Below are 11,453 nucleotides of genomic sequence, written 5' to 3' on the forward strand. Positions count from 1 at the left end.
ATAAAGCTGAGCTCCATGCAGCAGCACAATTTATATATCTCTCATTTCTGCATCATTTCTGTGCCGTGGTCAAAGAGTATTAGAGGATACATTTCTGTTCTAAATTACATCTGGGTAAATCCAGAGGAATTCCCCTGAGCCACGTTTACCTCTAAGATTTTGCCTACGTGGGGACACTCAAGAAAATAACCCAAATTAGCTGAAGGTGAGAATTTAAAAGTGGATTAATTAAACTGCGTGAAACCCCTGTGAAGGTTGCTTTTATTCAGAATTCAGGTGGTCTTCATTCAATTTAATTTAATTCACTTTGGAAATTAATTCATATTAATTGTCCTAACAGTTTTTATGTACCTATTCTAGATTAGCACTGGGGTAATAAAATGAATTGTAGCCCACTGGCTTCAAGATTATTTTTAGATTTATACCAGGAGGCTCTGGAGGAAGATTGTCCCCTGGGTGTCCCGAAGCCAGTGCTTTGCTAGTCAAGACAAAGGAGTGGAAGAGGTTTCTGGAAATAGATAAGCAATATTATTTTAGCTTTCAGGGCAATTTTTTCAAAGATCTGATGATAAAAATAAGGTGACAAAGGCAACACAGCAACAAGTTAACTATCTCTGCTTTTGAGCCCTGAGTAGGGTGCCCACAGCCTTGCCTTCCACTGGGGCTTGATCCTGCACGTATGATATTCCTTCTTGGTGGGAAAAAAAAAATTCTTTGACATCAAGAGGAACAACATTCAAATCTCTTAATTCCAGACAATCCGATTTTGCAAGCCTGGAGCCAAATGAAAATCAAGACTATGGCAGAGAGGGCCCGCGATGTGAAAAAGGAAAAACTGCTTTAAAGAGATAACTGCTCCCAATCTACTCCCCAAAGGAAACGACTCTTATTAAGGTTTTCTTCTTGAGATGTCTGCCTAAAGGCTTCTTCAGAAGGGATTTAGTCGTTTACAACTCAGATCTGGAGTTTGAAGCCCCCTGAACCTGCCTCCTTCTACTGGGCTGGAGCTGAGCTTGGGCAAGGGGGATAGCACAGATGATGAGTGTCCATGTGAGGCTGGGGACACTGCAAGGAGCCCAGCCAAGGAGAGAGATAAGAAAAAATAAAGACTTCTGAATCTGTCTGGGATCCAATAAATGTCTGTGGTCAAGCAAACAAATAAACAAATGAAACCCCAAACAATTAAAAACCCACCCGAACTTCTGAAAGATTTCTTGCAGTATTGTGTCTCTGCCAGCACCTGCCAGTAATGAAGGGGGATGAAACCAAACCTCCTGCCGTCTGCTGAATACTTTTGCATTTTCAGATTTCAAATGTCAAAGATAGCTAAAAATAAAGGAAGAAAGGAAAAGAAACTTTCAATAGATCTGGAAAAAATAACTGCAACCTCCAGCCCGTTGGACCTGCGCTAAAATGGTAACTATGCTCATAACGCAAACGCTTCAAAAGCAGCGATCCTATGGGATGGAATTTGGGGAAGGTTTGGGGATGTCCAGCCCGGACCGCCCCAGAGCCACCCCTAGCGCTGCAATTTGAAGGGAAAACGCTTTAATCCTGAATGGGGCAGCAGCTGCAGCGGGAAACCCCAAATCCCTGCCCCGCCACCGCCGTGCCCGGGACACGCGGGACGCTGCGGGCTCGCCGCTGCTCGGAAGGAAAGCGAAGGGAAGCTCGGGCTCCCCCAGCCCGCTTTGCCGCACGGCGCGGAGAGGCGCGGAGAGGCGCGCAGGGTGCCGCGGGGAGCCCGCGGGCACGGGGAGCTCCATACGGGTGTTTTGGGGGGCACCTCCCGCGCCCACCCCCGGCACCGGCAGCGCCCCCGTGCCCAGGATCCCCCCCGGCCCCGCGGGGCGGAGAGGCCAGACCCGGCTCTGCAGACCCCCGGTTTCGCTCATCAAACCAAATTTGCTTCTCTGGCAAATTTGACCTGTTTCTTGGCCCAGATACGTTTCGAACACTTTCTCCGTGTTTGTGGAAGGTTTTGATTTTTTCTTAATTTTATTTCTTTTTTTGTTTTGTTTTGTTTTTGTTAAGACGGGGCGCGGGAACCCCGAAGTCCCCAGTGTGTCCCTCCGCCTGCCCTTAAATCCGTCCGGTTTCTCCCGAGGGAAAAGGGACGGGGAGTCCCGGATAACCTCAGTTCTCCTTTCCTCCTCCCCAGCCCGACACCTTCGTGTGTCCCTTTCCCTACGAGGGTGTCCCAGAGCAGCTGGGACAACAGGTGATCCCCTTTGGGGTCCAGGAGCCCCCTTTTCTGGGGGAGGACGGACAGACGCCGCTCTCCCATCCTTAGATACTTCGGGATGTGCACGGCGCGTAACCGCACCAGCTTCGGAACTCCTCGCAGCCAGCTAAAGGCTGTTCTCTTAATGAATTACTAATGAGTTAAAATTGGACAGCCGGCTTAATTAAAGCGTAGAGGCAATGTGTTTACCACATTGTAATTGAACTCATTAGGGCTCCGGCTTTGTGTTTTTAAGCAGCCGCCTTGTTCCGCACGTCGAGTGATCTGCGGGAAGCGTTTTGCTGGGGACGGGGCCTCTGCGGGAGTGCGAGGGCTTGAAGGAGGCGGCAGTACCCCCCCCCTTCCACCCCCCTAATTTCCCTCAGGGGCTCGTGCGGACACCCTTCCCGCTGTCCCTCAAAGCACTCACAATTTGGGGGGGCGCGGGGCTCGCCAGCATTTCTGTTTTGCAGGGAAGAGGCAAAGGAAATTTTGGGGGAAGAGGGGAAGTTTGTGGGGTGGGGGGAGCCTGGCGAAGCCGAGTCCGCCCCTGCAACAGGGTCCCTGTGGCCCCCCCTCCAGGCGGGGGGAATGTGGGGGGCGCTCCCCTGCCACGCTCCGCGGCCGTCGGGGCGGACCTGCCCCGGGCTGGCGGCGGGGCGGGGGCGGCCGCCGCTCTCCCCGGGGCGAGGGGAGGGGGCCGGGGAAGGGGGCGGCTTCCCCGCGCGGCTTGCAAGGCGCTGCCTGGCTGCTAGAAGGCGTCCGAGACGCTACCCACCCGCGGCACAGCCGCCGCGGCAGACGCGGGAGCCAAACTTGAGCGCGGCGGAGCAGCCGCGGAGCGGGAGCGGCCCCGCGCCGGCCGCAGCCGCCGAGAGCCCATGGAGCCCGGGTGTCCAGGTGAGCCTGGCGCTGGGGCGTGGTGGGGCCGGCGGGAGCCTTTGGATTTGGGTGTGACCGTGCCTTCCCGGAGCAGGTAGCGCTGTCGCTCGCTGTCGCGATAGGTCGTGGTGTCGCGCTGGCCGTCGCGGGGAGGGGAGTGGAAGGCGGCTGCCGGGTGGGATCTGGCTGGGAGAGCGCCGAGGGGAGAGGGGAGCCCCCCGCAAGTTTGGGCGGCCGCGGAGGGAAGGGGCGATGGTTTGGAGCCGCGCCGCTCATCCCTTTACTTGCGCGGCTCCTCGCTCCCGCGTCTCTCTCGCGTGTGTGTACTCCCACATATACACGGCTTTTAATTTTCCTTACAAATCGTGAACTTTGGGCCAGGTGTGGAGGTCGGAAAGGGCTGGAGCAGGGCTGACTGGTCCCCAAACGCAAAGCGGGGACCTGCTGGGGAGGGGAGCGCACGGAGCTCTCGGGTCCGGCCGGCACCGGGATGCGGTGCGGGGATGCGGGGCTGAGTGCAGCTCTGCGCCCCTGCCCCGGACAGATCGGCTTTTCCCCCCTGGAACGACCTTCGTTGCATGGGAAGGGCCTGATTTTGGGGAGAAGTGGGATAAGAGGCGACCACCAGCCTCCTCCGCTTAAGCAGCGTCTCCGATGTTTAAAAGCCAGGGAGGGGAAAAATGAGATATTTTAAATTATTATTGATTAGTATTTTTTTACTGGCTGCGACTCCAAAGCTTCGGGGGTCCGAGAGCTGGAGCCGAAGCGGGGAGCCCTCGGGGAAACCCTTTTCCCCGCCCTCCCAGCCCTCCGTGTGCGTTGCCTGCTTGTTGCACAGCTCCTGCCCGAAACGGAGCTCATCCCGGTCCGTGCAACCTTTTGGAGACATCCATACGGACCTGGCTTTAGGGAAGAGTACCTATAGTAAAATCCTGTGCTATACAAATCACTTTTTTTTAAAACCATAATTCTGAAATCGTGGCAAGGGGTGAAGGAACGAGAAGGAATGCGGTGGCAAGGGAAGAGGGAAGAAGTTGTTTTTTGGGTGTAAAAAGAGGGAAGGTGACAAACCAGACCCCGAAGTGGGTAATGGGAACTGTCAAAGAGTGCAGAAGCGTAAAAGCCAAACACTCCCAATACCCATAGGTTGTTTATTCCTCGTAAAATACAACTCTACATAGCAGGAAGTTACTGCAAACATTTATCAATAATGAATGAATCTCCTGTAATAAAATACACTCATAATTAGCTACAGTCAAGTACGTACATTACGCCAAGGCTTTTGCAACTCTTTGTTGAAAATCCGACTTAGATAAATCCTCTTAAACAGCCTTTTAAGAAGGGGGGGAAAAAAAAGACTAAAGAAAATAAAAACCAGGAGCAAACCACCACCCCAGCATCTCTTCTCCTTTTCTGCCGTTTCTGAAACCCAAACCGTAACTACTCCTGAAATATAACGGAAAAGTCTTCGGTGAATTCAGAAGAGTCATTAACATTCAGCTTTAAGTGAATGTTAACAGTAAATAAAGAAATCTCTTGATTGTAATAGTTGCAACAAAGCAATAATAAACCAGTGGGCGGTCATCAGTAATGATAAATGTATCATTATTACTGCGTGCTGGGGAGCAGGGTTTGGAAAGTACTTCAGACTTTTTAGTGGCAGGCTTGGTGGCAATTCGTTTCTTAGCCTGGGAAAAGAGGGGGGGACGGGGAACGCCATATAATTTTATTCACAATTTAGGTGAAAATAAATTTAAATCTGTATATTACATTTTTAATTTCAAGATAGTAATTAAAGCTGGTTCATTATATCTCCTCTGAAAGTCTCTGTGCTCATCTTAATTGCCTGTTTGTACAATCTGCTTTCTAAGACACCCAAGGTTACTGGGTTCCGAAAGACGCAAAATTGAATTATTTACTGACGTGATGCCTCTTCGTCACGTTTCTCTCGGAAGTTTGAGATCGCTGCTCCCCATCACAGCCCGACTGGGGCCCTGCTTCACCAGCATGGAAATTTGTTGCTCTGTTTAAATACTTCGGAGCAGGCACGTTTCTCATGCAAATGTTCAGAGCTCTTTAATTTATGCGTTTGGGAAAAAAAAAAAAATCAATAGCTGAGGTGGCTTTTTTGCGTTTGGGATCTTCCTTTAACCCTCCCTGCCCCCCAGTCCACCACTCCCCGGGGTGTTAATTCACGCACACCTAAACTTGCAGCCCTTTCCTCCCCATCCTCAGGCAGAAGAGAAATAATCCCCGTCATGTTTCCAAGAGCTGAACGGAGGGTTGGGGAGCGCCCATCTCCTCCCGGGCCGCCGCTCCCTTCCCGCAGCAGGATAAAATAAAATGATAAATGGCTATTTTTCCGAGGTGCTGTTTCTATCGGGTGCTGATGCTGGGGGCTGGGGCACCGCTCCTCCCGGCTCAGCTCCGCACGTACCTTGGGCTAGGACCATCCCCGGTTTGGGTCGCTCCGAGCACATTAAACTGGGAATTTAAGAGACCTCCGTCAGACAAAAGGTGCCGTCCTCGGTTCCTTCCCTGCAGCCGGCAGCGCTGGTTTTCAGCTACCGGTGGGGTAAAAAACTACCTAAAAACGCCCCATCCCTCAACTCCCCTGGTGTCTTTCGAGAGCCAAGAGAAGATCCCGTTGAGTCGTTTCTCCCCTCGTTGTTACGAATATAGAAGCATCTTTCCGTGGCGTCCTTTTGCCACTGAAAAAACTCCACGTAGAGATCTCTACCCTTTTGTTGTGTCTAGCTGGGTTATTCAAGAGCAGAGACAAAAGCCCGAAGTGATGTGATCTAAATGAGCTCCGGGGTTTTCCAGATGGGACCACCTCTATTCCAAATGCCCTTTCTGCTTAATATAATAAAGTGCGATTAAAAAAAAATGCTACTTAGAAAAGGGCTTTGCTCTAGACCAAGAGATGCGAGCGAAACCTACACAAAAGTATTTTTAAAAAAGAAAAAATAACCAAAAACAAACTTTGCAGTCTAAATTTTGTTAGGAGAAGATGTTTTATAACAATACCTCTGCTACTCACACGGCTGGAAGTTTCAATGGGATGTGGAGAGGTGGGAGGAGGGAATGGATTAGCGTGGGGGGGTGGTTTTCTTTGTGGTTTTTTAAACGCACCAAGGTTATCTCGCTTCTCGTGGCCTCTCTGCTACAACATTTCAGCTCTCTGGAAGTAAATAAAGGCCGTGAGGGTGGGCTGGGATGGTTTGAACTTGGCCGCTTTTCCCCGCTCTCGTTTCCACACGGAGCGATCCGCGGCGGGAGAAAGCGCTGCTGTCGCCTCCCGCTCCGAGGCAGGATTGCGACAGAGAAGGGAACGGGGAAAAGGAGTCAGGACTCCTGCTTAGCCCTTCCAGGCTTCCGTGAGAAGTTTCTCCGCCTTTTCCACTCCTCTGTCGAGAGGTGACTCCTAGCCAAATGGCAACAGCAAGCAACGAAATGAACGGGAGAAATCGGAGTCAGCATCAGGACAGGAGCCCCCAGATGGGCACGGACACCCCAACTCCAGCGGGGATTCCCTTCCGCCCCTCGTCCTGGTCAGGGTGGGCTCCGGGTGGGCTCCATCCAGCCTCGCCCGCCTGGGGACACCTGCGGAGCCTCCGGGCCCCTGTGCCCGCCAGCCTTTCTGTGCCAAACCACCCCTGGCACGCACGCACTGGGGTCCTGCCATCCCATGAGGTTTCCCAACAGGCTTAAGTAAGAAAAAAAAAAGTAGGGAACGGTGAATTCTCACCCCGCTTCTCCACGGTGCTGGTGTGGGTCAGTGTCTGCCCCAAATTTGGTGGCCCTTGCGCCTCCTCCTTCCAGGAGCTAAGACATCCCGACCCGCGGGTTTGAGTTTTCCCTTTAAAGGGACTGGAGGAGGACACTCAGTTTTTACAACGGAATAAAGGAGGGTCAACAACACCAAGCAGGTGACAAAAAAAAAAAAAGAAAAGGGAAAAAAAAAAAGACAGTTTAGTTTTACTTTTCGTTTAGTCACCACAAAATAGAACGTAGTCTCTGGCTAGCGACAACCCTGTCCCGAGCCTGAGTTTTCCACCTTTCTCTTCGCTGGAGGCGTTTTGCAAAACCCTCCCATCCCTTTCGCCTCCTGCGACCGCTTCCCGTCCTCTTCCAACGCCGGGCTCAGAGCCTGGGGCGAAGCTGCGCATCCCGGGTTCTCCCGGGAGCGGCCGGGGAAGAGCCGCCGAATGACCGCGACAGAGGGGAGCGGCTCCGAGCACCCGCAGGACCCAGCGGCTTCTCCCCAAAACCCCCCGTCCCTCCTGGAGCCGGCCCGGGAGCGGAGACAGGAACGGAGATTTTCTCCGAGGCGTGGTAATAGATCATACAATGTGTGACACGGGTTTAACCAATAAAACAATTTGAATCAATTAGCTGGCGGAGGAGAGTTTTGAAGTGTAAAATTCATGTCAGTGTGGCTAGGAAGCATTGATTAAAATGTCACCAATGTGAGGCTTGTAGCCATTGCTCACACGAAAGCAGCAGGCTCCGTGCAGAAGGGGATCGGGAAAAAAGTAGGAGGGAGGGAAAAGGGGGAAGTCTCCCTGTGACAGTTGCGACACGGGGAAGAGCAAGGTTTAATAGGAAGTGACAGAAGTAACAAGGAGAGATGTACTATTACTATTACTATTACTATTACTATTACTATTACTATTACTATTACTATTACTATTATTAGCGAGAACCCGGATAAAGGAGAGAAGGTGTGAGCTTTAGTGTGTATGTCCTGGGAAAGGTGGCTGTAGAGATTTCCGTCTGGATCTGTGACGCCCGAGGAAAAAACCCCAGACAAACCAAAAAGAAATCACCAAATTTTCATAGTTAAATGTGCAGAAACATTAAGTACTGGTCATCTGCATGGAGAGAAAAAGAGAGATACAGACATTTTTACAAAAGGAAAATAAATCAGAAGGGTATTAGGAAACACTTGACGGTCCAGTTGTCTCCCCATTTTGGCTAGGAATGAGTTTTTAATTTTCCCGGGGTTTAGCCGTTTTTCTGCCATTTTCCTTCCTGGAAAGCAGCGGCGTTGAGCGGTATTGGCCTTCTGCCTTGGGGTAGGGGGCTCGCGGCAGGGTCGCTCCGTCCTCTCCCAGCGCTGCGGAGAGTGGCAATTGGGACCCCCAACATTTCGGAGGTGATTGTTGTAAAAAAATCTACATTTTCAGTTCACTGTATTCACTAGGAAAAAAAAGAAATTAAAAAAAAAAAAAAAAAAAAAAAAAAGCAGAAACCGCCACCGTTCTGCAGCCTATTTGCTGGGAGGTTTTTTTTGTTTTCTTTTTTCCTTAGCTGGGGACGTCAACCAATTGGGGGGGAGGGGAAAAAGTTAAACAAACCCAAGCAGAACATATTTGCGCCGTATCGGTCTTTGTGGGAGCGGGAATCTGAGGCCAGGTGCTTGTGAAAGTGGTTCTGGTGAATGACTCCGGTGTATTTGGGAATGGCAATGAGGATACAGGAGCTGTTCGTGCTCGTGTGGACACGGTTGTGGCGAGAAATCAACTTTTCCTCTCTTTCTCCTCCCCTACCCCGTAATTTCTCCCGACCCCTTAAAAAACCCCGTTTCCGAAAAAGACGTGGGGTACATAAGGAGAATATTCCGTTTCTCGGAAGCGATTTGCCTCAGACCGTGAAGGGGCGGGGGGAAGAGAGGAAGGCGAAAAAAGGCTAAATAAAACAAACCCGAAGCTCATTCCGCCTTCCACCGTTCCGGCCTCTCTCCGGGACACCGAGCGCGGGGCAGGGGCGGCGGGAGGCCGGGCCCCGACGGGGCGGGAGGGAAGGAAGGAGGGAAGGAGGGAGGGATGGGGGAGCCGCCCCCAGCCCCGCTCGCCTCCCACCGGCCGGGGGGGCGTGCGGCGGCTCCGGGCCCGTCCGCCCCCCCGGGCCGCTGACGTCAGAGCGCCCGCGGGGCCGCACCGGGGGCGGGGGGCTCGGTCCGGGCGCGGGATGCGCTTCCCTCCCTGCCGGCGGCTGCGTGAGCTCGAGGAGGAGGAGGAGGAAGGTCCGGCGGCGGCACGGTGGGAGAGCGGCCGCGGAGGTAACGGGGAGGATGCCCGGGCAGCCGCGGGGAGCAGCGAAACTTTGGGGGGTTTTTGTTCCTCTTCCGAGCTTTCCCCGTGGCGCGGCCGCTCCTCGGTCGCCGTGTGCCCGCGGAGGCTCCGCGCGGAGCCCTCCCGGGTGGCGGCGGGTTTGCAGGGCGAGGAGACGGACACGGGGCTCTGCTGCGTGTTTGGGGTGGGTTCGGGGATTCTTCCAGACGGGGACGGCTCGCTCGTGTGCCGCCATCTCCACACCTGCGGTGGGATGCGCACGCCGGAGAGCCGGGATGCGCGGGGGCGGACAGCTCCGGGGAGCTGGAGGACACAGGAGGTTCGGAGGACTCGGGGTCGCTGAGCAAACCTCCTGACGGGCAGCGCCTCCGCATGCCGGCAGACAGAGGAGCGGGGGGAGGACGGGGTGCGTGCGGCGGGGACCCCCCATCGCTGAGAGCGCTCGGCTGACAGCACTGTGTCTCTGTGCCCTTCCCCTCCCGCAGCTAGAGCAGAGCAGCCCCCCCGGCGCTGAGACCATGGCGACCAGCCCGCTGCCCGGCCCCACCGATATCCTGCTGCCGTCGCCGTCCAGCGCGTACCCGCCGGACCCCATGAGCCAGCCGAGGGCCGGCCACGCCGCCATGAAGCCCAACCAGGTGGGGCAGGTGATCCTCTACGGCATCCCCATCGTCTCGCTGGTCATCGACGGGCAAGAGCGGCTGTGCCTGGCGCAGATCTCCAACACCCTCCTCAAAAACTTCAGCTACAACGAGATCCACAACCGGCGGGTGGCCCTGGGCATCACCTGCGTGCAGTGCACGCCGGTGCAGCTGGAGATCCTGCGGCGGGCCGGGGCCATGCCCATCTCCTCCCGCCGCTGCGGCATGATCACCAAGAGGGAGGCCGAGCGGCTCTGCAAATCCTTCCTGGGAGAGAACCGGCCCCCCAAACTGCCGGATAACTTCGCCTTCGACGTGTCCCACGAGTGCGCCTGGGGATGCCGCGGGAGCTTCATCCCGGCCCGCTACAACAGCTCCCGGGCCAAGTGCATCAAGTGCAGCTACTGCAGCATGTACTTCTCGCCCAACAAGTTCATCTTCCACTCCCACCGCACCCCCGACGCCAAGTACACCCAGCCCGACGCCGCCAACTTCAACTCCTGGCGCCGCCACCTGAAGCTGACCGACAAGAGCCCCCAGGATGAGCTGGTCTTCGCCTGGGAGGATGTCAAGGCCATGTTCAACGGCGGCAGCCGCAAGCGCGCCCTGCCGCCCGCCCCGCCGGCCCCCGCCGCCGCCGCGCCCGCCGCCTGCCACCCGCTGGGCTCGGTGAAGGCGGCGGCGGTGGTGGGCGGCGGGCTGCTGAGCCCGCACCTCCTGGCCGCGCCGCCCGACCTGCACCAGAAGCGGCCGCGCTTCGAGGAGGACGAGGAGCTGCAGGAGGCGGTGGCGGCGGCGCACGGCGGCAAGAGCCCGCGGAGCTACCCCGTCATCCCGGTGCCCAGCAAGGGCTCCTTCGGCGGCATGCTCCAGAAGTTCCCCGGTTGCGGCGGGCTCTTCCCGCACCCCTACGGCTTCCCAGCCGCTGCCTTCGGGCTCTGCCACAAGAAGGAGGAGGGCGGCGGCGGCGATGCCCTCGGCGGGGCGGCCGCGCACAAGGCCGGCGGGGCGGCGGCGGCGGGCGGCGGGCTCTCGGGGCTCTTCTGGCCGGGCAGGAAGGACGCCGCCTTCTACCCTCCCTTCTGCATGTTCTGGCCGCCGCGCACCCCGGGCGGGCTGCCGGTGCCCACCTACCTGCAGCCGCCGCCGCAGCCGCCCGGCGCCCTGGGATGCTCGCTGGGGGGGGACGGGGCGGGCCTGCTGCGCCAGGCTTTCCTGGACCTGTCGGAGCCCGGCGGCGAGGCGGGGCCGGCGGGGCTGGGCACGGGGCCGGCGGGGCTGGGGACGCCGCCGGCCGCCGCCCCCCCGTCCGCGCCCGCCGCCGCCGCCGCCGCCGCCCGGGACCCGCTGTTCGAGTCGCCCCCCGGCGGCGGCGCCGAGCCCGCCTCGCCCGCCGCTTCCGACGGGGGCAGCGGCGGCGGGGGCGGGCGGGTCCCCCCGCACCACCCGCACCTGCTGGAGGCGGCGGGCGGGCGCAAGGCGGGCGGCGGGTACCACCACTCCAGCGCCTTCCGCCCGGTGGGCGGCAAGGAGGACTCGGAGAGCCTGGCCAAGCTGCACGGAGGCGGCGGCGGCGGCCCCCCGCGCTCCGCATCGCCGCTGCAGCTGCTGCTGCCGCCGCCGCCG

At 56.7% G+C, this 11,453-nt stretch overlaps 1 protein-coding gene across 2 annotated transcripts in view; it reads left to right on the top strand.

Moving 5' to 3' along the window:
* The first annotated feature begins 2,949 nt into the window (after window positions 1-2,949).
* SKOR2 (SKI family transcriptional corepressor 2) overlaps window positions 2,950-11,453 on the top strand; it is a 33,412-nt gene continuing 24,908 nt past the window's right edge. Inside the window, exons 1-2 of one of the 2 annotated variants that reach the window (XM_074533188.1) lie at window positions 2,950-3,124; window positions 9,672-11,453. The exon at window positions 9,672-11,453 is cut by the window's right edge and continues 456 nt beyond it. In XM_074533188.1, the coding sequence (XP_074389289.1) occupies window positions 9,705-11,453 (1,749 nt within the window). In that variant the 5' untranslated portion in view covers window positions 2,950-3,124; window positions 9,672-9,704. Of the gene's footprint in view, window positions 3,125-9,045; window positions 9,174-9,671 lie in introns of those variants that run through there. The other variant, XM_074533189.1, reaches the window with a different exon arrangement.

The sequence above is a fragment of the Zonotrichia albicollis genome, chromosome Z (assembly GCF_047830755.1).
Source record: "Zonotrichia albicollis isolate bZonAlb1 chromosome Z, bZonAlb1.hap1, whole genome shotgun sequence".
Lineage (NCBI taxonomy): Eukaryota > Metazoa > Chordata > Aves > Passeriformes > Passerellidae > Zonotrichia > Zonotrichia albicollis.